Here is a 25,832-nt window from a genome sequence, read left to right on the forward strand (position 1 = left end):
AACATGCATTGTTCTTATCTGTAATGAACTGTGATAAATCTTAATAAATTGTAATTAGTCATGAAATTACTTAAGCTGGGCAGCTGTCCCAGATACTCCATGCATCTCCCTAATACAGTGATTCTCAAACTTTTTAGCCCAGGACCCACTTTTTAGAATGACAGTTGGTTGGGACCCACAGGAAGTGATGTCATGGCTGGAAGTGACATCATCAGGAAAAAAATTTTAACAATCCTAGGCTGCAAACCTATTCACACTTACCCAGGAATAAGCCCCAGTGACTGTCATTGTTAAAAGCATATACATTGTAGCCTCTTAAAAGTAAAAATCTCCCCAAATGCAGTCAGATTCCATGTTGGCATCAAGTCTAATATAATGAAAATATTGAATTGAATGGGGACCCACCTGAAATTGGCTCACAACCCCCCCCAGTGGATCCTGACCCACTATTTGAGAAACAGTGCCCTAATGCAGGGGTGCCCAAACCCCGGCCCTAGGGCCACTTGCGGCCCTCGAGGCCTCTCAATGCGGCCCTCAGGGAGCCCCCAGTCTCCAATGAGCCTCTGGCCCTCCAGAGACTTGTTGGAGCCCACACTGGCCCAATGCAAGTGCTCTCAGTGTGAGGGCGACTGTTTGACCTCTCGCATGAGCTGTGGGATGAAGGCTCTCTCCACTGCTTGCTGTTTCACGTCTGTGACACAGTAGCGGCAGCAAAGGAAAGGCCAGCCTTGCTTTGTGCAAGGCCTTTTATAGTCCTTGAGCTATTGCAAGACCTTCATTCATTCATATAAGTTCATCTTTAATATATTCATTTATGTAAATTTATTCAAATTTTAAATGTAAATGAATTCTTTTTTTCCTCCGGCCCCCAACACAGTGCCAGAGAGATGATGTGGCCTTCCTGCCAAAAACTTTGGACACCCCTGCCCTAATGTATTAAACAGGCAGGTTGTACCTCAAGAGTTCAGCTGGCAACTTTAACAGGCTGCATCCCATCAGCTTGAAAGGCGAAGCCATAGTTAATAGTGAACAATTCCTCATTTAGAAGCAAAACTTGCGCCTTATTCAGCAGAAAGAAAGATGAGCATTTTGCTTTGGAGTAAGAGGAAGCATGATAGCAGGACAGGGCTCAGAAGCAACCCCAACACCAAGCAAGAGGGGTGGCTAGGCACCACCTCAAGTGATGAGAATTTGGCAGCGGAATAAATGGAATATCTGAACAGAGGTCTGTAAGCGGTGAGAAAGCAGCAGCTCCAGTCTGCCTCATCTGGTTTCACCATACCAAAGACAGGCAAGATACAATCCTTGTTTAAGCACTTGCTGCTTTCAGTTGTCAGATGCAAAAAGACAATATGGCATCTCAAGGTTCTTCCAGAATTAACTTGTAAGATCGCCACACTGCTTTTCCAGTTAATACACCCATAGCAGCACTTCTTCTCTACCCCCCCCCACCCCGCAGAAAGATTGGGCTGTGCCTCCACATGTGTGGGTTTTCTAGAGATACAAGGCAGAGTAGGTAACACAGATCCAGGGGAGCGGTGTGCTTGCAGCTTGGATCATAGACGCATCTCTAGTCATGCTGTGCCTGCACCAGCCTATCCTTTCTTCTGCATGGTGCCCTGCTTGGCCCTTTCTTAAGGAGATGCAAAAACCCAAAACCTCTTGCTCAAAGCTAGAGAAGAGCAAATGAAAAAAGCCAGGTTGTGGTAAGCATGCGCTATAGTCATGAACACTTGACAAGGGCTACATGTGGCTCACAAGGAACTCAGACATGTTCTTCTAAAAGGTTTCAGTCACTATCACCTGCCTCTGCTGGACCTGGCCATCTTCTCCTCCCTTTCAAAATTTCACTCTCCACCCACTGGCCCTGGCCAGTTACTTACCATCCTTCGGAGTAGAACACCTTCCTCTCTGCTGCTCTGTAGGTCTGCAGTGTCTTGGGTGGAAAACGAGGCTTTGCAAGCTGCGACCTGCCATAAGGGTGGGGAGCACTTCCTGCCTGTTTGTCGCTCAAAGGACAGAATTAGCTGCAAAGCTCTGCTTAGCATCATATGCAAAGTTTGCACTTTCCCAGCCACCCATTGCTCTCTCTCTGTGAAATTTCAGTCAGTGCTGGGGAAGTAGGGGAATTTCTTCTATGTCACTTATGAACTTCACTTATGAAACAAAATTCATTGTACCAATGGGCCAGGTATCAAAACCCTATTAAGCAAATTCCTTTTCTGCACAGTGCCCCGTTTGCTTAGAAACAAAGCGATCGGAAGGTATTAAATGTGCTGCAGCAAGCTCTTCGAAACCCAGTCAACATTTCTCAGGCTTACCAGCCATTTTCACTTATGCAGTAGAGCAATGCTTCTTAAACTGTGGGTTGGGACCCACTAGGTAGATTGCAAGTCAATTTCAGGCGAGTCCCCATTCACTTCGATATTGTAAATATATTAGACTTGATGCTCCTAGGTTATGTGACTGGAGAAGTTTTACAGATCTGTACTTTTAACAGGCTACCATGTATATGCCTTTAACAATGAGAGTAAATGGGACTCGCTCCTAGGATTATTTAAAAAATTTCCTGCTTGATGATGTCACTTCCAGTGGTTTCTGACAGATTCTCATTCTAAAAAGTGCTTCCTGGTGTGAAAAGTTTGAGAGCCACTGAAACTGGCTCTCAAACTGCAATCTGCTCCACCATTTTGTCCTTTATCTGAGACCTGGGTTAACCGAACTTGAATAATCCTCTAGTATGAGGATGAGATAACTACCACTACAAAAAGATTGTAACATTATGCTGGTCCTCCCTGCAGCTGCCAGGGTACAACATCAGATCTATGAAGGGAGTATGCTGAGAACGGAGTATAGCAAGCCCTAATTTAACAGACTTCAAAAATAACACTGTCCACTTTACTAGTTTACTAGTCAGGTTTAAAGGTTTACTAGTCATATTCATGACTTGTAAATTTATGCCTTCTCATAAATTCAGATTGACTTTCAGCATTAACAGACACTCCTTCCCCCATCAGTCTGTTACATCGAGAGTTCACTGTACAGACATGTAACATGGTCCTGAAGGCTCACCAGTGTGGAAAAGGTAGTGAATATCAGTTGCTCCACCCAAGCATGTTTTCTCAACCATACAGTGAGAACAGCTCACAAACCATGCCCAATCATCATTTCTCCTGGCCCAATACAAACTTGTAACATGGGCCCCCTTCTCCTCAAAAGAGCCTTGCCTATTTAGAAAACCTAGACAATTGAACCATGCTTTCAACTTCTTTAGATTTCTTTGTTTAAGCTCCTTATATTTTGGGCTGCCCAATTTGTATTTATATCCAGACATAGCAGAATTGCATGTGTGTCAATGACAACAGAATAAGCCTCATTTGTTCACATTTGTTCAAAACCTGGTGCTTTTCCCACCTGGGGCCACCACCACCCCATTCGCTTCCCCCAACCCAAAAGTAATCATGGTAACATTGTCATCCCAATTACTTTCGTGCCACTGCCTCCTCCCTTCTGAAAAAAAGGGGGGAGAAGGCAGCCCAGAGACTTCTGCACTGCTGCTAAGCGGAACGGAAGGCTCCATCAGAACTTTTTCACGCTGCTGAAGCAGTGCCCAGGAGGTGAGCACCACTCCTGGGCGCCGCTTCTAGCAGTGCAAAACAGCTCAGAGAGAGCCTTCCGCTCCGCTGCTAAGCAGCGCAAAAAGTTTCATCAGAGCTTGAAGCAGCGTGTCCCTCCTCCAAAATTGGAGGCAAGCACCGCTTCCAGCTGGGACAGCTACCTGGTTGATCTGAGGGCCATCCTCTTCTTCCCTTTCTTTAAATGGGAGGAGAGGAGGGTAGCCCTTAGACGCAGTCTGGAACCACACTGAGAGTTTAAAGAAAGGGGAGAAGACAGCAGCCCTCAGATTGATGCGGAACCATAAAAAAAGTGGTAGGGGAGCAGGTCACAGCCTAATGCCCTGGGCATTTGCACCCCTTGCCCCCTGGGTACACCGCAGTATTTGTTATCAGATGTAACATGCACTGCTTCTGATAGGCTCCAGCAAATTTACTTCAGGGATCACCTGCATACACAGTACATACACAGGCCAAAAGTTGCAAAAATAAGAGCATGAGTTATAATTTTGCCTCAACTTTCCCCTTCATGGGAACGAGCTTGCAACCCTGACCTGCCCTCCCCCCAACCACCAGGCTAAGGTGAAGTGCCCTTTCTCCTGTCTTGCTTGCACTCTCAAGTCCCCACACTGTGAGCCCCTTTTATGGTGCAGACTTGCACACATGCTTACAATTGTTCCACAGCACTGTTTCCTGCAGACTCTGGCAAGCGCAGCCACCTCAGTTCAGTAGTACCAACCACAAGCTTCCTGTCACCCTTAGAAGAGTCCTACTTGCTTGGCCCAGGCCAGGAAGAACAATGCATCACCTGCCACCCACCACCCCTGCTCTGAAGTTATTGAGCACCAAGTGCTTCAGTGCTCACACATCCTGGTAGAAGCCATGTGACGTCTGTTGAAAAAAACTCTGTTCATAGGGGTGGATACCACAGAGCATATTCTCTATGCACTTCAAGTGCTCCAGTAAGGATGAGAAATGAGTTTAAGTGAAGGGAAATGTTTTACAGCCTGAAGCAGCATTCAAGAGGACATTCACCCATCTGTGTAGGTGCGTGTATTGTGTATGAACACATACAAACATGCTCCTCTTCACATGGACACATTCACATTTGGATGTGGCCTAGGGTCAGGAAAAAACAAGTGTCACCACCGTTCCCTTGTCCATCACCATATTGCAAACTAAGTCCAGGTACAAGTATATGAAAACTCCAAATATTCTTTTCTCTCTTACCCTGCCACCACTCCACTCCCCTGCCGCCTTCATCTCTCTTATGTCTTTTTCTAGGTCAGGAGTACCTTAGGCAGGGACCTGTCCTCTCTGCAGTTGAACAGTGCCATGCGTCCAGCATAATAAAACAACAACAACCAAACAAGCTATTGGAACTGTAGAACACAAGAGATATTTCATCTGCTATGAAAGTCTCTTAAGACAAATCTAGGTTCTGCCTACTAAAAAACACACAAGAGGCCAAATAAAAGGATGGTGTGGCAGTGGAGGCAATGGACAGTGAAGTCTTATTAGCTCAGAAAGGCTGAGGTTCTGTGAACAGATTGATGCTGAAAAGCCCCCTAGTGTACATTGATGGAGAATTTTCTCTTAGGGAGCCAGCTTTCTAGTCACAAGTAGCTGGAGCCAGCGGAGATATGAAATCTAGTCTTTCCAGATACAGCCAAAACAAAACACAGATTGTCTTTTAGATTATACCATTTGGGGATGGAAATGTATGGGCAGATTTCAAGTTCCTGAGTTTTTGTCACAATTCAGTTCTGTCCTACACTTAGCACTGAGAAAAATCCCTGTTAGGAGACAGCACCAGGTTAGCAGATTGTTAGAGTTTGCTATACAGTATTTGTTTGTGCACAATGGGATACTGTCTTATCTAACTTCTTCACCTTCTAAAATAGAGTGTTCCTCTCCTCTCACTTGAGTCACTGTATCTAGTTCACCTACCTCCTACTCTGTTTTTGTTTTTTTTTTTAAAGTTTGCCATTCCAAAGGAAGTTGGGGGTGGGAGAGAAGGGTTTGCATTGTCCTTTTGCACATGAAGCACATACATTATAGAACTGGCAGTTGCATCCCCTTTCGATTGCTTAGAATAACTGGGAGTAGGTTTACGTTACCATTCAAAAACACAACAGCCACTGGGAGGTTCCACTTTTGGGAAATGTGAACCATTATGAAGATCAGTGAAAAGGCAAACCTGGCAAAGTTGCTATCCAGTGGGAAAAGGTAAACTTTGGAAGTTTAATGAGAAAAGCATGCTTATGCCAGACAAACACATACACCCTTCATTACTTTTCCAAGTCAAATGTGAAACTGCTTTCCCCGAAGCATTTGTGAGTTTGAGAACACGCGCACCCCTATGCCCCCTCCCCCACAGCCAGCCCATCCATGAAGTGAGCGACTTGGCTTGCCTAGCGGCAAACAGATTCGGGTGCTTTTCACCCCAAGTCTGCCACTGTCTCCCTCCAGCCTGCTGCAGAAGGAGCTGCTCCAATCTGCTTCCCTATCCTCTTTCCATGCTCTTCCTCATGTAGTCACTTTAAACAGGAACTGCAAGACATGCTGGGAGTGCTGCCAGTACATTCCACACTTCCTGAAATGTATAAAGGGGCTGTGCAATGAAGTGGGTAGGAGAAAGGCAAGAGGGTAGGCGGCTGGATCACTGTCTTCTGCACTGTTTTTTTTTTCCCCAGGGGATGCATGATGGCAGTATTTGTAGCCATTTCAAGCAGTGCATGGCTAGGGCTGATGCCCACAGACAAACTACTTTCTATGTAGAAAGGCTTACAATGACTGTTTAAAGCAGAGTAACTCCTGCAAACCTTTATCACAACTATGCTCGCTCCTAGGATAGGTGGGATCGGGCTTCTTTGGGCACGTTAACTAAGCTGAGCAGTGGGAAGTGTTAGATTGTGCTTTGTGGTTCCCCATGTCATTCACAGAAGTGGAACCATCCTAAAGGGTCTTAAGGAGGCACACTTGTTCCAGGAAAGAGTCTGCACTTACCTGCGATTCATCTCCAAGTGGGGGGGGGGGGTGCGCGATGACAAGAAGGAGGACAGCAACAGACCTCAGAACATAGCTGTGGCTTTATAAAGACTTTTATTTGGAATGAAAATATAGATCTTGGTCCTGAACGGTTTCTTTCCCCTCCCTCTATTCTTTTTATTTAGTTAAAATCTGCTTTGCTTGGAGGACCAGGGAGGGGTCTCGAATAAAAGGGGCTCAGAAAGTGACTGGATGGCAAGTTGCTTTCCCTGCCTGGCAGTCCATTGGTCACCTCCATGGTCTCTTTGCAAAAATAAATGCAGGCAATCCTCACCAAGATCTCAATGGTCCTAGCGGGGAAAGAGGAAGAAGCGGCATGGCCAGCCCCGGTAGTGAATCCCAGCAGGTGCTAATTTACATTTATCAGGCTTGCCTGCCATGAGAGATAGGGGAGGCCACCACAGCCTTCTTCCCAGTGGAAAGAGTGGGCATATCAGATGGAGTAGTTCACCACTTCTGATCCCTTTAGAGGGGCAGGCAGACTAACCCCAGCCATGGAAATTGGACAGGGTAAAGAGACCCTGACCCGAGTAAGGCAAAGGGGCAGATGTGGGGAGACCAGCACATTGCCCCTTGGGTAATATGGGATGGGGAGCCACAGGAAGAGGGTGTTTGGTCAGACACAAAACCCAAGAAACTTGCCCAGTAGCAGCAAGAAAGGGCAAGTCCCCATCTCACACCACAGGGCAGGATGAGGCAATGTAAGGGATTACTGGCAGCTCAAAAAAGATGAAGCATTTCAGAAGATCAATGTTGATGTGGTCTCCTCTGTGGGGCAAAACCCCTAGGCATCGCCATTCTCCATGCGGCTCAACTGATCCTCCAGCCGGGTAATGCGGTCACCCTGTGCTGCCACAAGCGCTCGCAGCAATGCCACCTCGCGCAGCACCTCCTCAGTCACTTGTCCACCTTCCTGCAACAGGAAGAGGGTGTCACATTTCTGTTCCAACAGCCCCAAAATCTAGCTGCTCAGTTCAACTCGGACTATGACTTAGGCACCCCTGGAACCAGACTGGCTAATACACACATACATGCACACACAAAAATGGGGGTGGGTGGAAGCGACAAAACTGAGCAGCACTGACAAATGCATCCAACACAGCACCCTGCCTCAATCTTATGAAAGCCACAGGAAGGAACAATAGGGTATAACCCTATTGTTATACCTCCAAAGCAAATAAAAATCCCAAGCAGCCTTGCCTGGTTGCCATGCTCTTTTCTACCAAGAGCCTTGTTTACAAGGCATTTAAAAATACTTGTCAAAGAACATACCATAAACTTCCAAGATTATCTGACTCTATATGGAAAGGGCAGTTGTGCAAGTCAATAAAAACCCCACATGCCAAACACAAGAAAGCCTACCAGTCTTGCTCAAACACCTGAAATGACAGTATTGAGTATCTTTTCCCAACTCTTTGCCATAGGCATGATGGTTATATTCATGTTTTTAATTTGAAGTAGTGGAATTCTGGGTCTTAAAATATAGCAGACACACAACCTTGGCTCTAATGTTTCCTTTCCCACCCTACCTCACAACACATCAGAATCATCCCCTACTCCTGACTTGGTGCACTTAGTATTAAGCCAGACCACCCGCCAGCTCAACCTCTTTGCAACCCCTGGGAACTTAGAGAAGCACCAGCAAACAGACAAACCCACCCTTCCTGCCTCCCCCCATTCTGAAGCAGATGGCAACCCCACATGCATACCCCACTGGCAGTGCTGACGCTAGCAGCTGGCATGGCTGTAGACTGGGACATGGCACTGGGGTATGTGGCACTCGGTCCGGTGCTGGGGGTGGCAGCAGCAGGGCGGCTCTCCTGCAACAGGCTCCTTCGGCTCACTTTGAGGTCACGCTGCTTGGTGGGCACGTAGGCTTCCCGCAGAGAGATCAGGATGGGTGCTGCTGTCTTTCCCGCCACCCATTCCTCTGCTTCCATGGCAGCTTCTGGCCCAGCTGTGTCTGGGTACAAGTCATCTTGGAAGAGATCTGACTGCAGAAAGACAACACCGTCAGCTCTCTGGTGCAGGGATACAGCACATACTGTACAAGGTTCAATACAAGAACATAACTGGCATATCTGCAAGCTACCAGACACTCTTGGGACCAGCACATGCACTGCTGCACAACAGAACAAGCCTCACCTCAGGCTGAAATTAGAGGGAGGCCATTATGGATTTGGTGTATGTTTTTCCACTTATTGAGACTTGGGTTTGAATCCCAGTCTCTTAGTTAGTAAGGATCCCTGTCCAAGAAGCAACAAATTGCTGGACAGGATTAACTGTACTAGGATAGGTCAAAGAGGCCATTGTTCAGACCACATCTTATTTCCTCAACATTAAATCCTGTTCTAAAGTTTCTCTTCTGTCCAATCCTCCCACACTCAGTTGTACAAGCTGTTTATAGGAAGTTGCCAAAGCAGGTTAGTCTTGCTACCAATTGCTTTACAGAAGAAATCCTGCTTGCCCAATCAGAGGGAGGCCTGCAATTCACCTAGTCAGCACTCCATTTGCAAGTCCATCAGACATTTGATAACATCACTGAATGCCAGACTATTGAGATAGAATCTGGTGCACATGTTCAGGGTGCTGTTCTGAAGCTGAATATCACACATACCTATTTACCAATAGGGAAGGGGGGAATTCATTCATTCATTCCCTCCTCATCTCATCTTTCTCTCTTTCTTCCTCCCCCCCCCAAGGGGTCACAGATGGCACACTGGCCTTAGGTCAAGGAAGTGCTGCTGTCCAGGTGGAAACTTGGGGGCAAATGGACACACAACACTTATACCCCAGAAGTGGTTCAGCAACCTCTTCTAGTTGCCAGAAGTGAAATGCTCAGTCTTCCTGGACCTGTATATGAAGTGTGCGTTCGGCACCATTGGGCACATCACAAGCCACATGACCACAGAGGCAGTTTTTTCATTATTGGTGTCTTGAGACTAATGTAGAACTGACAGGCCAATGAAAAATAGATTAGGGGGCACTCTTTCACAGCTACTTGTATGTTCACATGCCTCGTGTACAAGGGGATAATGTGGATCTGAAAACTAGGATAGCTCTCCCCCCCCACTTCCTTTCTATAAAGCACCTACCTTCCTTGGCACTGTCATGATAATGGGCTCACACTTGCGCTCATGGAGTTTGTAAAACCTGCAGAAACATAGAGGAGGCAGAAGCCATTCATGGGACAGGAGCAACAATATGCATGCAAATCAATTATTTGGCTCCACAAGTTCTCAGACTGCCAGACCGTCTGCATTCCCAACCTCCCCCTCCAGTTATCCTGAATACCTGGCAATTTCACACTTGTTGACATCCAGTCCCCGCTTGGGCATCCATCCCATGCCGCGCTGTGGTTCTTTGCTAGTGAACACGTTCAAGAAGTGAATATAGGGTGCTTCTGCTGTGATCTCAAAGTACCGGATGCTTGAATCTCCCTGGAAGGGAAAGGGATGGAGTAGGGAACAGGACAAAGGATACACAGTAGAGGCTCTAGTGTCTATCCAGGATATTGTTATTGCTCCATGTTAACAAATCACTTAGGACTCTATAGCCTTCTGGAGCACATCATTGTAACACAATTCCACCTTGTGTAAAAAAAAAATCAATTTCCAAGAATAGAATAGCAAAAAAGGGGCGGGGAGAGTACAAACTAGAATTTGGAATCCCAAGGAGAAGTTAGCCTCGGCCATCAAGTATCTTTGAACTGGTTCTCATATACTTGAATCACCTAATTACTTTGCAAATGATGAACTGCCTGTGTGTGAATTTACAGTATTGTGTTTTGAGGAAGGATGAAAGCTCTGGTTTGTGCCATTTGATTATTGATACACACAGGTATCTACTACTAGATGGCGCAGTCAGCAGTTGATTAAATTGCACATGTGAACCAGCCCTTCAAGTGTGCAGGCAGGAAAGTTGCAGTGTGGCTTGTGGCCAAATCTGCCCAAGAAAACAGACTGTGTGTCAGATTTTGGCCTACATAGGTACTAAGAGACAATTCAGCTAATAGACATTCCCATGCAGACAATCCAAGATTTCACAGAACAACGTACCGGTAAGTGCCAGTGTAGTGAGATATATTTGACCAGAATCAGAATTTCTAGTTCTTTTTTCCCCTGATGCAATATGAGTTACAACACAACTATAGAAAGGAAAACAATCAGACACCCAACATTGCAGAAAAAGATACAGTGTACTATTAAGAGTAGAACCTAATGGTAAGAATTGCTCTGCTCCTAATCCAAAGAAGAAAATGAAACAAAAAAGATAGATACTGACAGCTGTAAGAAGACAAGCAGAGACAGAACAGGGGATTGGTTTGAGGATGTGACTGACAGACAGCAAAACAAGACTGAACAGGCTATAAAGAATGGAGTACCAGATAGTTTAGATCTTGGTTTTGGCCCCAGCTAAACCACAAGCCCAGTGAGCATACAGACCACAATCTCCAATATGCCAACAAACATTTGCGCTGACTGAACATTTGGTTCAATGTCATCAATTTCTGCTTAGCAAGATGCTGAAGTGGGCCCAATCCAAAGAGGGAGTAGGAATCACTCAAGGTGGGATAGCTATTATCAGCACTCTGCTGTATATAGTGCAATCTGTGTATACAATACAGTGTGGAAAAGACAACAACAAATGGGGCACCATCTCCGAAGCCCATAGGATAGCATACCTTGCCACAGACATAGACTACATTGGTATCAGGGTCATAGAAAGGCAGAAGGGCCCCATTGCTCGAGTCCAGCTCCTGCAGTGCCATGGGTTCCTCAAGGTTCTCCTGCAATGCACACACACACAGAGCATTTTGTACAGCAATTTTGAGTGTTCGTAGTACTTTGTACATATCATCATGTTGCAATTCTTACCACAATCCTAAAAAGTAAGCAACAGGGCCGGCTATAGGCCAATTCAACCAATTTTGACCAATTTGGTCAAATAGGGTCCTGCACTATGGTGGAGAGTGGGCTGCCCACAGCAGCAGCCAGCACACTGCTTGGAGGTAAGCCTCCATGCAGAGGCTAGCCCAGCAAGTGGACCTTTTGCTGGGCCTCCCTGCTTCTGACTGGCCTGAAATCAGGCCATCCCAGAAACAGTTGGTGGTGATATGACAGTGTCAGCGCGTCAACGCCGATCTATTTCCAGGTGCTGTGCTGACATACCAGTGCCATACCTGGCTGAGGCCGCCATCACTCAACGTTGTCGTAAGGGGAGGGCATGCAGTGAAGCCCACCACAAAACAAATTAGGGGCCCACAAGGACCATCTGGAATTGGGCCCCACACCTGCTAAAGTCAGCCCTAGTAAGCAAGCATCATTCTGCCCATACGGCAGGCAAGGGTCAAGGCTGAGTGGGAGTGAGTGGTCTATGGACTTCATGGCAGAAGATGGTCCAGACTGGGGACTTCCTGGAGTTGCTACGCAACACATCTAGTGGGTGGGTCAATCTTTAAACCATATCCATTTTGTCCAATTGTACTGGACAAACCACAATTTGCCTCTGAAATGAAAATAGCTAATTTTTACTAATTTCGAAGTGCTGAACACGAAAATGACAATGAAATCTGTTGATTGGCTCCAGTTTAGGAGAAACTAAATGCTTTGTGTACATAGGTGGTGGAAAAGAAGTGGACATTTACCAGCACGTGTCTGAAGAATGTTCTATTGAGAATCTCTCACAAACCCTAGCCAGTTTTGCATTTTCATTGTTATTTTTGTGTTTAGCCCATAAAAGTCTATAAGAAATGACTAATCTTGGAGGCATGTTGTTCAAAAAAAAACTGTTGTCCAGTGTCACAAGTGTAAAGAGAACAGTTACACACAGAAGTGGCAAGAGGAGGAAATTATCCTTCTCCTTTATAGATTGGGATGGTAGGAAGAGCGCTTTACTCAGGATATAGAATTTGAAAGCAAAGAGAGCATTTCTCCACGCATGCCCCTGCCTGCCTTCACGGGCAGAATCAAGCCCATGCCTAGATCCATCTTCCCACTCACCGGGTCCCAGAGTGCCAACTGTCGCTCACTCATACGACTAAAGCCTGTTGTGAAGATCTTCCCATCAGCCATAAAGATGGCCCGCATTGGACGCGCTCCCTCGTGGGCTTTCTCCTTCTCCTGTAAAGTAAAGGACAAGGGCAGGGAGCAGGTAAGTACCATAAGGCCTTTACCCAGCACGAGTTCTCCACCCAATCTCTGCTCCAATCTGCTGGATCTAAACCAGCTCATATACTAGAGCAGGAGTGTCACTTGCCTTCACCCATAATAAATGGACTGCAACTGTGTGGTGGCTCTCAGCTCTCCATTCTGCCAGAGAACATTCTTAAGGCAGAAAGCCAAGTAGAAGTAAGACACTAGTAAGAAGTAAGAAGTTACTTTCAAGCCATTGAAAGTAAGAGGCCCCTGATTCAGTCCCAAGCATATCTGGCTACAGAGCAGAGAAAGACACACCACACACCCACTGCTATGGGATGAACATGGTCCAATTGAATCTAAAGTCTCCCTACAACCCACCCAAGAATTTACTACAGCCAGAAGAAACTGGGGAACACAGCAATGCTTTAGCTACATGAGGCCAACTGGTTGATTTTCCAGAACAAGAAATCAACATGGGAATACCAAAATACTCTCCCCAATATCTTGCACACTAGACCAGAAGTTACTCTCAGCAAACATCACCTGGGCTACATCAGACCTCACTTAGGCCTTGCCCTTGCTCTTCTTATGCGGCCAAACAGCTTTCTCTGCTGGTGTCTCACTCCAGTTCCCGATGTTTCTAATACTGCAAAGAGCACAGAAGCTATAGCTAGGGCCTACCAGGGAGAAGCATAGGTGCAGGCCAGGCAATGGTCTTTAAGCAAAAGAAAAGCTATACAGGCCAACACTGTGACAGAGCTCCATTTCAGATGTCCACCCTGAAGGCAACTCTTGTACCTTTTAACAGAGACACAGTAGGAAGAGATGTCACCTTGCCCGTCATTGTGCCGCAACCATGGAAAACTTACTGAACAGCTTTCTGACATGCAACTATTCAAGACAAAAGCTTCCCCTCAGCTGCCTCAAACACAGGCAAACCTCTACTGCAGCAGTTCCCAAAATTGTAGGGAGTCTGGGAACCAAGGTAAGAGCTTGCAGGGGGAGGCAGCAACGTGATTGCCAGGACTGCACCACTGCTGGGGATGGGGGGAAGGTTTGAACCTAATGCAGCGCAGGCCTCCAGGAGGTGCAGGGAACTGAACAGACCTCTCCACAGGGCTCCCTGTGCCTCTGCAAGTCTAAAATTAACACACTTCTGGTTTTGAGACTGCAACACCTCAAACTAAACAGGCCCCAAGTTAGGCACAGCAGGGAGACTTGCTCTAGACCTATGAAGGCCAACCAACCTTCTAAACAAATTGCATATGAAAAGGTATCCCACTCCATGTAACAGTGCCATACAATATGCACATATAGCTGTATATGAAGTTTGGAGGCTTAGTGGCAACATTAGGAATGAAAATCCAGAACAAATAAGAAAAAAAAAATACTATAGCATGTCACTCACCCCACAATCAGATTCCAAGCCATTGTGGTTCTCAGGAAAAGCTTAAAAGAAGAGTAGGGAAAGAGAGAGAAAGGGACAAAGACAGCCTGGCTAAATGCTCAGAGCAGGAGTGTCCAAACTTCTTGGCAGGAGAGCAACTTTATTTCTCTGACACTATGTCAGGGAATAAATTTAATAAAATTTGAATAAATTTACATAAATGAATATATTAGAGATGGAATTTATATGAATGAATGAAGGTCTTGTGATAGCTCAAGGTCTATAAAAAGCCTTGCGCAAAGCAAGGTCAGCCTTTCCTTCACTGATGCTGCTGCATCAGGATGTGGTGATGGCATCTGGCTTAGATGCCTTTAAAAGGGGATTGGACAAATTTCTGGAGGAAAAATCCATCATGGGTTACAAGCCATGATGTGCATGTACAACCTCCTGATTTTAGAAATGGGCTATGTCAGAATGCCAATGCAAGGGAGGGCACCAGGATGCAGGTCTCTTGTTATCTGGTGTGCTCCCTGGGGCATTTGGTGGGCCGCTGTGAGATACGGGAAGCTGGACTAGATGGGCCTATGGCCTGACCCAGTGGGGCTGTTCTTATGTTCACAGACATGAAACAGCAAGCAGAGGAGGGAGCCTTCAGCCCGCAGCTCATGCAAGAGGGCGAACAGTCGGGCCCTTGTGCTGACAGCAATCACGTCAGGCCAGCATGGGCTCCAGCAAATGACCGGCAGACCAGATGCTCATTGGAGACTGGGAGCTCCTTGCGGACCAGAGTGGTGGTCCCCGAGTGCCACAAATGGCCCCCAGGCCGGGGTTTGGGCACCCCTGGCTCAGAGGAACATAGTGGTGCTTCTAGGAGAGGCATCACAGCTCCCTATCATTCTTCATAGATCTCTACCTCTGCTGACTACCGTCACACCAGGCTCCGACCTATTTACCTCCAAAAGAATAGTTAGTATAGGGTAGTCAACATACAGTAGCACCAATGACACTGCTTTAAACATTTTGCATTGCTTCAATTTTTAATCTCTGCAAATTGTTACAAACTGGCACACAGCACCCGGAGCAGTGGGGTGGCCCCGGCTGTGTGTTTTAAACTTTGGTCTAGGCCTGCCCATAGTGAAGCCTGTGAGCCAAATTAAAAAGTACATTTTTACCCCACTGCTTTCAAGATTTCCTGCTGCCGCCTGCTCTTTCGTTGTTATAAATAAAGTCTGAATGAGATCCAATACACTAATCCTCCCCCCTTACAGGTTGTAACTTCCAGAGCACACCCAGCTGGCCTAATCAACATAACTGCATTATTCAGATGTGCAGGGCACCAAATAACCATGGGACATCCTGGCAAGGGAGGAAAACAAAGTCATTTTAGGCCCTCAAAAGAACAATAGGCGAAAACCTCCAGAACCTCCCAAGCATCTCACAGAAACTGACCTGGCCTAACCCTCAGGAAATGGCTGTAAACAATCAAACCTTTGGGGGACTAAAGAACAATAGGAACAAACTCTCCCTATCAGCTTCAAGGACGGTGCCTCATCCATGTCCAAAATGCCCTGTGAGGATTTGCCTTTTCAATCCCCAGGGCCCTATAATGACCCCTGCTTCTCCTCACCAAAATGAGTCTCTCCTGAGCCATCACCTGTCTCGTGCGCCTGTCAAGGCACCTCTCAAAGTAAAGCCACTTCAGGTTGCCTCAAAGTCTAAACTGGGTAGAGAGCCACAATTTCATCTCTGCCTCTCCAGATCGTGTCCTAATCATGCTGTGGTACAGCACCCCATTCTCAGCTTAGCAGAGTGATGGCAGACCTATGACACATGTGTCGAACATGATACACCACAACATTTTGGGTGACACGCCAGTGTGTACCAACATCCGACAACAACGAAGAGCCACTGTCTGGCACTTCCAACAAACTGCTTGCCTGCCCAAGAGTCTATCGAAGTCCAGGGCGCATGTGTTCCCCCCCTTCACTTTTGTGCTGTCCTATCCTCTCTTGCACATGTGCTAGCAGACCTGGCCAGCAATGCCACTGCTGCCACTGAACCCTGCAGAGGCTTCCCACCTCCCCCACCAGGCTCAGCCCCCACACCCCCGCTCAGTCCCATCAAGCAAAGTCAAGTGGTGTCAGGGAGGGAGACACATTGTACTTGATGCTCTAGTAACTGAAGGGGGCAGGGATGCCGCTGTTCCCCCTCAGTCACGGAGGCAGGGGTGCCTGCCTATCTACCTACTTACGAGAGATATGTGCCTCTCTTTCCTGGGGCTTCTGATTGAAGTGAACAGGAGCGGTACGTGCTTCTCAGTGCGTGCTGCTTCTGTTCATTTCAGAGAGAAGCAGCATGATGGAGGAAGAGAAGCTGTGTACGGAACTCAGGTATGAAAAGGGAAAATGGAGTTGGGGACGCATGTCTAGACATGGATGCACTATACATGATTGGACTGATTTTTTTAATGAATGAAAATTTAAAGAATTGTTTCTCTTTTGTTTGGGGGGGGGGGTTGACACACCAGCAGAGTCAAGTTAGGTATTTTCCAAATTTTTGACATGCCAAGCCCAAACGGTTTGCCATTACTGGCCTAGTCACTCAGCTACTGAACGACCTGCAACCCACCTCTTCCCAGTCTCTCTCTGTCTGGAACCAAGCACCATACTGCCCTTACTGCAGCCGAAATAAAGCTAAGATCACTAAAACCAAAATCACAAAAAGTCATAATACGACTGTGCTTGGCCTGTTTTCTCAGTAGATCAGAGGCATTTGTTCTCTCTCCCTGTAGAACAGAGGCCTCAAAAACTGCAGTCTGTAGGCCAGATTCAGTAGGCCAGATTCGGCCAGATTGCGCCCAACAATCTCATCTGGGCATGGCTGTGCCAAAGCTTTACCAGTCTGGCACAAACTGACCCATTTTCACTGACTTGCATTTCATTAATTTGCAGAGACTTGCACTGTGAAGTCAAGTCTGACAGGAAATCGGGGTGCAAAGCCCCCTGGCAGCAGAATAGTCTCTCTAGTGAGAGGCTCTGCAAATTCACAGTGCAAAAATGGGTTGCTTTGTGCTGGAATGGTAAGGCTTCAGCTCCACCATGCCCGGATCCGATCATCAGGCACACCATAGACCATGGTTTGGAGACCACTGCTTTACATATTCCTGATCACTGATCTGAAGTTTTACCTGACTGTACCATGACTGAACACTGTGGCTCTTCTGAGCACCCTGGGACAGCCAGTAGCATACACAGGGGCTGCAGCTCCCCGGGATGGTGACAGTATGACATCACATGATGCGGTGACATAACTTTCGGGTTCTCCCAGAGAACAGGGACCTCCTTCTCTTCATGTTTGGTGAAAGGGGAGTCCCTATCAGGAGGGTGGAAGGAGCCAACAAACCAAGCTAAGCGGAGCAGGCATCCATGTGAGTTGCTGGAGTCCACAAAAGTGCCTGGCCTTTTCTTTACTTTTTAAATGTTTTTAAAGTGGGACCCCGGTATCCACAAGAAAAGAAAAAAAATCACACTCTCCTTGGTGTAGCACCCAGAACAGGTGCCCCCTCTTGTTATGCCTCTGGGGCAGTGATTTTCAACCTTTTTCATCTCATGGCACACTGATAAGGTACTAAAATGGTCAAGGCACACCACCAGGTTTTTGATAATTGACAAGGCACACCATGCTGCCAGAGGGGGCTCACATCTCCCACTGGCCATATTAATAAATGACCTTCCCCCAAATTCCTGTGGCACACCTGTGGACCACTCGTGGCACACTAGTGTGCCACAGCACAGTGGTTGAAAATGGCTGCTCTGGGGACAGATAAAATATCTCAGTCGTTGGTTTCCCTCCTTCCACATGCAACCTCTTCATTGATTTGCCTTTTCCCCTCTATCCTTCCTTTCAGTGTTTATTTTTCTCCACACATATAGGAGAGAACCTGGAGAACCAACCTCCAGGATCTCTAGAACATGGGTCTAGTTAGAAGCCTTCTCAGCATGTGCACAAACTGCTGTTGAACAAACTGCTAGGGTCTTTTAGCATTTGGGAGTGAACCAAATAGGCCCTCAAAGGCACTGGGACTGGTTAAGGTCCTTGTGATAAACAGAAAGCTGCCCAAACATGGGTACATAGTGAGGTCTTTTAAGATCTAGCTTCTTCCCAGTTAGTCTCCTCTTTCTAGGTTATACATATGTCAAGTCACTGAAGCGCACCTAGGTCATTCCCTCTGTTCCTTTATGCCTTGCAACTGGTTTTCTCACTTTACCTTTCACTTTACTCACTTTGCCCTAGATTCAAGGTGTGTTTTTTCTAAAATTTCACTTGCCCTCCTGGCTAAATCTCCTAATAACCATAATGCACTTGCATCCCTTCACTAAATGTGATCTCTGACTGCTCTCTCTTCCCTTCTCCTTTTCCCAGAGGAACCAAGCACACCCTTCCTCTGCTCTCTCTTTCAGGATACTTCTTCGGGTTAAAATGCACCTACAGCTAGTTCTAAGTAAGTCTATTAGTATATTTTTGTTCATTTATTTGCCTCTCATTTGTATTGTTTTACCTCATGTATTTTGCCTCTTGTATTTTGATTTTGCCTCTAACACCACATTCATTATTTTGCCTCTTGTACTGCATTTGATTCCCCCTCTTATTAATATAAACAATCCTTAATAAAGCATCTATTGTGCTCTGAACCCTTTGGATTCTCTCACCCTTCTTCTTCCCCTTTAAAAAAATTACCAAAAATACCTCAAAGTGCACCACAACCAATGGTCAAAAATTCTTTAATGTGTTTCTTTCGGGTAGTTGTGCAGACCTATATTAATAAATAGTGAACAAGGACTATCAGGTTTTAGAGAAATAGAAATCTGACTGCTGGCATTCTGGGAAGACCCAGGGATGAAGAAGATGACAATCTGCATCCTACCAGTATCCCCAGTGCAATAATCTAAAATGACTTAAGGGCCCAATCTTATCCAACTTTCCAGCACTGATGCAGCCGTGCCAATGGGGTGTGTGCTGCATCCCGCAATGTGAGGGCAATCACCGAGACCTCCTCAAGATAAGGGAATGTTTGTTCTCTTTCTTCAGGGCTGCATTATGGCTGCTTCGGCACGGGGAAGTTGGACAGAATTGGGCCCTTAGAGACTTCTAACTTCCATGTCCTACTTCCAATCACCAGGAACACACAAAAGATGGCTCTCACATTTATGTTCTTCCTATGAGCTTCTAGAGACTTCGGGGTGGTTACTGCTGGACGCCTGGTCCAATACAGAGAGATGATTCTTATGCTCTTAATTTCCTTTGAGTATTAAGCATTATTTTACAATCCAACTCAAAAACAAAGTACACTTGGAAGTCAATCACCACCATGCACCAAAGTCAATCACCTCTGAATCACCTACCAGCATGTCAGATCAACACTGTACAGAACTACTTAACCCAAAAGACAATGGTATGGAGCTTGCAAACATCAGACAAATTGCTGCAAAGTTAAACAGGGCAAGTTAAATCACAGACATGTTCAACTCCCTGGTGATCAAGCTAGAGAAGGGAACAGAAGCAGAAAGCACAGAAGGACACAGCTACTCAGATAACAGGATGGGCAGAACTGACTATGGTCCAAAAGCAACACCCCAAATACAAAGAAGAGTTCCTTTGATTGCCTAAGTCAGAATGGCCTTGTCAAAATACCAGAAGGGAATAACTGTAACAGAGAGGGAACGCTTACATAAACGTCCACCAGGTCAAGAATGATAGGGTGACCAGAGAAAAACAGATGTGTCAAAAGACACATCGAGGCAGACATACCGCAACCACCTGCCCTCGACGGGGGTCGATAATGCGCACACTCTTATCCTTGCAGGTTGAGCAGAAGAGGCTGCCATCACGGTTCCAGCTGACATTATAAATGAGGTCAGGATGCAGATCATCAAGGCGGTAAAGCTCCTCAGTTGTGCCCACATTCCACACGATAACCACATTATCACAGCCTGGAAAGAGAAATGCACATTAGAACAGGTTTGTCACTGAAGTGTCTCCCCAGATAGCTCATATCCACAGATCTCATAACAACCACCCAATATGCTCAAAGCTAAAGCTTCTCAACCTTGCTTCCTTCACCATCACCAACAATACCTGCACTGAGAAGAACATTGCGGGCAGTTGGATGCCAAGTGATGATACCCACACGCTTCGAGTGACCTTCTAGAACTACCACTGGCTCGGTCAAAGGCAGTGCCAGCCCATTCTCTGGGATCTGCCATACCTGGGGAGAAAGGTGGAGTAATAAGCAATACAACAACTAGCCACTCTCCTCCACTCTGACCTGCCCACCAGTCCACATCCTAGTCTAAAACTGTGCTCTCCTATCATTCTGCTTCAAACACCCAACCATCAAATGTAACAATCTGCTTTCAATCTGGCTCATATCCAAAAACCCCTCCTTCTCCACCCCATACTTTGCAGGTAGCCTGCTACCTTCCAAAGCCTCCTCTCACCAATTATCTCCTCCAGCTTCAAATCCATCAGGAATATTGGCCCTACCATTTCACCGTATATAGAACTGTGTACATGTTGCAATGGGGAAGAGGTATCAAAATCACACAGCAAGGAAAACTGAATTCTTCACTTTCAAGTTTTCACAGTCTTATAGTTCAGAAATCTGCATTTAAAAAATTAGTGAAATTATAAGGATGCAAAGTTCTGGGCTCTAATGCCAAGTTCCGACTGTTTGATTACTGAATACGTATAGCTCCAAATTAATGCATACATCTCCCTGAGAACATGGTTACAGGTAAGCCCATTATATCCACACATCCTTTCCCAACTCTCCCTTACCATGACGGTGCAGTCCTCAGAGCCACTGGCAATGACATGGTCATTGTGTGGGCACCAGTCAATGTCCAAAACAGGCCCTGTGTGCCCACATACCGTAGGATAAGACTTATCAATACGCCCAGTCTGGAGGGGAAAAAAAGGAACAAGAAGTGTCAGGCACGTAAAGTTCCTTCCAGTATCTTCCAAGTCCAGATCCCCATCCCAGGCTGCCAACATTCTCAACGTCACCCCATCCCCAACTTGTCTGTTCATAAAAGATGTATTTGGTAATGCATAACAAGAGGATGCAAGAAGAAAAATGTAGTTTAATGGGTGTTTAAAAATACTCATGGTCTGGGAAGAGGGTCCTAGGTAAGACATCCCTACTCAGCTTCCTCCTTCCATCTTGGTGACATTGCTAGCAGTCTCCTCACCTTTTGTAGTGGAAGCACCATAAAAGCTCCTCCCCCACTGGCCTCTACAATTACAGCCACAAACTTGGGGTTGACAGCACAGAAGGTGCTGTCCCATGTAACCCGCGATACTCGGATGTCATCATAGCACTGGTCGTTCTTGACAGGCTGCCCAAAGACATGGCGGAACTTGCTCTGGCGCACAACCTTTCGGAATGACATGACTGGGGAGACACAAGGGAAAACCAAGGTCACACACTTTTAATCTAACATCAAAGCTAATTCAAAAGCAGTTGATGATACCATAATCCCTCATGCACAATTGAGATCATCTTTATTTCCATGAGCAATCCCAATACAGTCGCTCAGTAATGTAAACAAGGAATTAAGAAAACTAGACAGTTTGGAAACACCCACCTAAAGCAAACTGTAGCCTAATGGCTGCCAATCTGTTTCAGGGTTCAATTTAAGGATCTGGTTTTACCCTTGTCCAAGGTTGTTTAGAGCTTCAAAGGTTATCTCCACAACCACCTCCTCCAATACCCAACTTCCAACTCTACCCAACTCCTCCAGTCATTTAGGAGGTCCTCTCTAATGCTCCACTAATGTCAGATACATAGCAGATGAGTACAACAATGAGGCCCACAATGAGAGGGCCTTCTTAGTGGTGGCACCCAAATCATGAAATGCCCTCCCCAAAGATGAATGCTGATCCCCATCAATACTTGTCTTTTGGAAGTCAGTGAAGATTGTCCTACATATATCTTTGCTTAGAGCTATCCCTCCTGTGCTAATGCCTTGAAACTCCTGCTGTTTTATGTTTCATAGAATCACAGTTGGAGATCATCAAGTCCATCCCCCTGCCAATATAGGCAGTCCACAACTACAACATCCCTGATAGATAGCTAACCAGCCACTGCTTAAAGACCTCCAACAATGAAAAATTCTGAGGAAGATCAACACCTTCTGAGGAAGATTGTTCCACTGCTGAACAGGAACTTACTGTCAGGAAGTTTGTCCTAACACTTATCAAAAACCTTCCTGGTAATTTGAACTCATTTGTCCTCATTCTACCACTCAGAGCAACTGCAAACAAATCCACTCCCTCTTCCTTGAGAAAGCCCAGCAAATATTTGGAGATAGCTATCATGGCACCTCTTAACCATCTCTTCACCAAACTAAACATGGCCAACTCTTTCAATCTTACCTCATAAGACATAGTCTCCCGCCTGCTCAGTGTCCCAGGCACCCTCCTCTAGACCCTCTCCAGTTTGTCAATATCCCTTTAAACTGTGGCACCCAGAACTGGACATAGTATTCCAGGTGGAGTCTGACAAAAGCAGAATACAGCAGGACCCTTACTTCTTTTGATCAGGGTAGTATGCTTTTGCTGATGAAGCCCAGAATCGCACTGACCATGTTTGCTGCAGCATCACACTACCATCTCACGTTTAGCTTGTCATTCACCAAAACATCAAGATCCTTTTAACAAAGACTACTGTCAAGAAAAGTATCCACTATCTTATGTATACATACTTAACTTTTCCCACCCAACTTTATCCCTGTTGCAGTTCACATTTGCCCAATCCTCCATCCTGCCAAGAACATCTTGCATCCTGTTCCTGCACTCTAGAGTATTAGCTACTCAGCCCAGTTTGATGTTGCCTGCAGATCTGATGAGCATCCCTCTACTCCCTCATTCAAGTCATTTATAAAGATATTGAACAAAGATAAAGATTAAAGAATGTGCACTGGCAAGAAATGGATACCAACTCAAGGTGTGTTTTGCAGCTGCTTTTGGAAGCTTGGAAAGTACAACAGCTGTGCATCCAGAACGATTGCACCATGAACAGAAATATCTGGAGCAGTGGTTCTCGCACATTTAGCACCGGGACCCACTTTTTAGAATAAAAATCTGTCAGGACCCACCAGGAGTGCTGTCATGACCAGAAGTGACATCATCATGCAGGAAATTTTTAAACAATCCTAGGTTGCAATTCTACCCACATTCACCCAGGAGTAAGTCCCATTTACTGTCATTGTTCAAAGAATATACACAGTCGCTTGTTAAAAGTACAGGTCTGTAACATTTCCCCAAATGCAGTCACATACCAGGGTAGCATCAAGTCTTAATATACTAAAAATAAAATATTGAAATGAATGGGGACCCACCTGAAATTGGCTAATGACCCACCTAGTGGGTCCCAACCCATAGTTTGAGAGACACTAATCTGGAGAATTCTAATAGCTTCTTTCATAGAATAGCACTTGCAAAAGTCCCATTTGAAAAAATGGGATTTATGGTCAGCCTGCCTATATGAACCGCCTTGATTGAATGTAACTGTACAAGTTTTTGACAAAGTTTTTGACAAAGTACATAAACCACTCTGCGTATGTGCGTGTATGTATGTGTATACTCTGAAATGTTTGCAGCTTAAAATACAATTTTATTGTAAAAACATGGAGAAAAATTATAGTAATAAATAAAATATTACTTCCAATAGGGAGGCTGCACTTAACATCAGGATCATCTATTGGAGCCAGAAGCCAACCAACCATCTTTCCAGCCAGAGGTAGGGAGATGAAAGTCATACAAGCCTGCAAGGCTACAGCAATCCATTTTCAGACACAAATCTCATTTCAGCCATTCCTTCAATCTCCAGGCTCCTGTTTAGTTCACTGACAGCCCCACCCTACCTCAAGTAGCCACCAGGTGTAACTAGGGCCAGACTGAAGTCTTTGGGCTGGTTCCAGTGACATCACTGGCAGAGCAGGGCTCAAAAATGGGGAAGTATTTTAATCTTTCTGCACAGTCAATAATTTTTTAAACTGAAGATATAGGAGGGTATAGGGGAACTATCCTGAGGTTAATCTATGTCAGTAAACTATAGTCAAAAACTCTATTCCATTTGGGGGGCCATGTAAGGGGAAACCAGGGCGACCAGATGTCATAACCGTAAAAGAGGACAGGGCACCCCTAAATGTAGGACATCCAAAAATGTAGGACATGTCAAAATAAAAGGTAAAATCACTCATATGTGGATTTCATGTTTTTAAACACTATATTACTTATTATTAAATATAGAAATATATTAGGTACAATTTATTCATTACAAGAAGGCTATGCGCTGCCTGCAGGGGCTGCTCACAGGGAAAAGGAGGACATTTAAGTTCTTTTCCAGGCCAGGAGGTTTAAAAAAAAGGACATGTCCTGGAAAAAAGAGGTCTGGCCACCCTGGGGGAAACAAAACATAGCAAGTACTTAAGAAACACAACTTTTTTCTTTTAAGGTTCCTGCAAGAAGCAACCTCATGAAGAGAAGGGAGCCCAATCCTATCTGACTTTCCAGCTGCAATGCAGCCCCAAGGTAAGGGAACAAATGTTCCCATACCTTCATGAGGCCTCCAAGATTGCCTTCCCAACATCCCATAGGCACTGGCACTGGAAAATTGGATAGGATTGGGCCCTAAATCTAAATGTAGCGACTCCACTGGAGAGGAAGGATTTGAACAGAAAATTTTGCAACCCAAGCCCTGTTGTGGGTCCCAAAAGTTGCTGGAAGAATCTCAGCAAATCACAGCTGGGTCTGTCAGGAGAGATCCTGAAGTACAGTACTGCATACTGTATTGTATCTGCCTCTACACCTCAATACACCCTTTGGAGGTGGGCAAGGAACTAGGGCTCCAATCCTATCCACACTTTCCTGCGAGTAAGCCCCACTGACTATAATGGGACTTACTTCTGAGTAGACATGGCTAGGATTGGGCTGTAGAACCTCCCGGTTCCGGGTGCGCTTTCAATAGAAAACAGCATCTCAGATCTCAGCCCCGGAACCTGCTGAAGGCTGGAGCCCAAGCCTACAACAGAACCACAACAGGGTGCCTCTGCGCACGTGCAGAGTGCTCCCCTCCCTTGCCACCGAGCAACCACAGCCAACCAGGCAGGCAGCTGGCAGAAGGGATCCTGGCGCCTGAGCTTCCACCACAGCACGATGCTTCTCCCCCACGGGACGGCTGGTCGTCCCTTCCCCCTCCCCGAGGAAAAGGCGCAGCAGCAGCAGGGCGGGACCCTTGGCCGGCGGAGCCGGGCTGGCTCTTGCGAAATCGCCTCCTCCAGCCCTGCTGGCCTTGCCCCCCGGAGCCCGGCTCCCCCCTCCCCACCCCCACCGAGGCTCAGCCGCCCACCTCCACTCACCGGCTGGGGGGAAGCGGGGAACGCCGCAGCCTCTCCCTTGCGCGCTGCCCGGGGTGGCGCAAGCGGCTGGAGGGAGGGAGAGAGCAGCCGGGCTGGGCTGAGCTGGGCTGGGCTCCCGGCGGCTACAGGAAGTGACAGAGGCAGCGAGGCAGGCGGGGGAAGCCTCCCTCCCTTCCCCTCGTCGCCTTTACCTGCCTGGGAAAGCGGAGGCTGGGAA

General features: G+C 46.3%; 1 protein-coding gene across 1 annotated transcript; it reads right to left on the reverse strand.

Moving 5' to 3' along the window:
- Positions 1–6,702: 6,702 nt before the first annotated feature.
- CORO1B (coronin 1B) lies at positions 6,703–25,689 on the reverse strand. Its single transcript, XM_066631476.1, has 11 exons — positions 25,616–25,689; positions 21,443–21,645; positions 21,030–21,152; positions 20,328–20,457; positions 20,001–20,182; positions 12,668–12,787; positions 11,350–11,454; positions 9,960–10,105; positions 9,761–9,818; positions 8,375–8,659; positions 6,703–7,578 (listed from the first exon to the last, which is right to left on the reverse strand). The coding sequence occupies exons 2-11, from the start codon at positions 21,641–21,643 to the stop codon at positions 7,450–7,452; spliced, it is 1,479 nt and encodes a 492-aa protein (XP_066487573.1). The 5' UTR covers positions 21,644–21,645; positions 25,616–25,689; the 3' UTR covers positions 6,703–7,449.
- Positions 25,690–25,832: the final 143 nt, after the last annotated feature.

Source organism: Tiliqua scincoides, chromosome 1 (assembly GCF_035046505.1).
Source record: "Tiliqua scincoides isolate rTilSci1 chromosome 1, rTilSci1.hap2, whole genome shotgun sequence".
NCBI lineage: Eukaryota > Metazoa > Chordata > Lepidosauria > Squamata > Scincidae > Tiliqua > Tiliqua scincoides.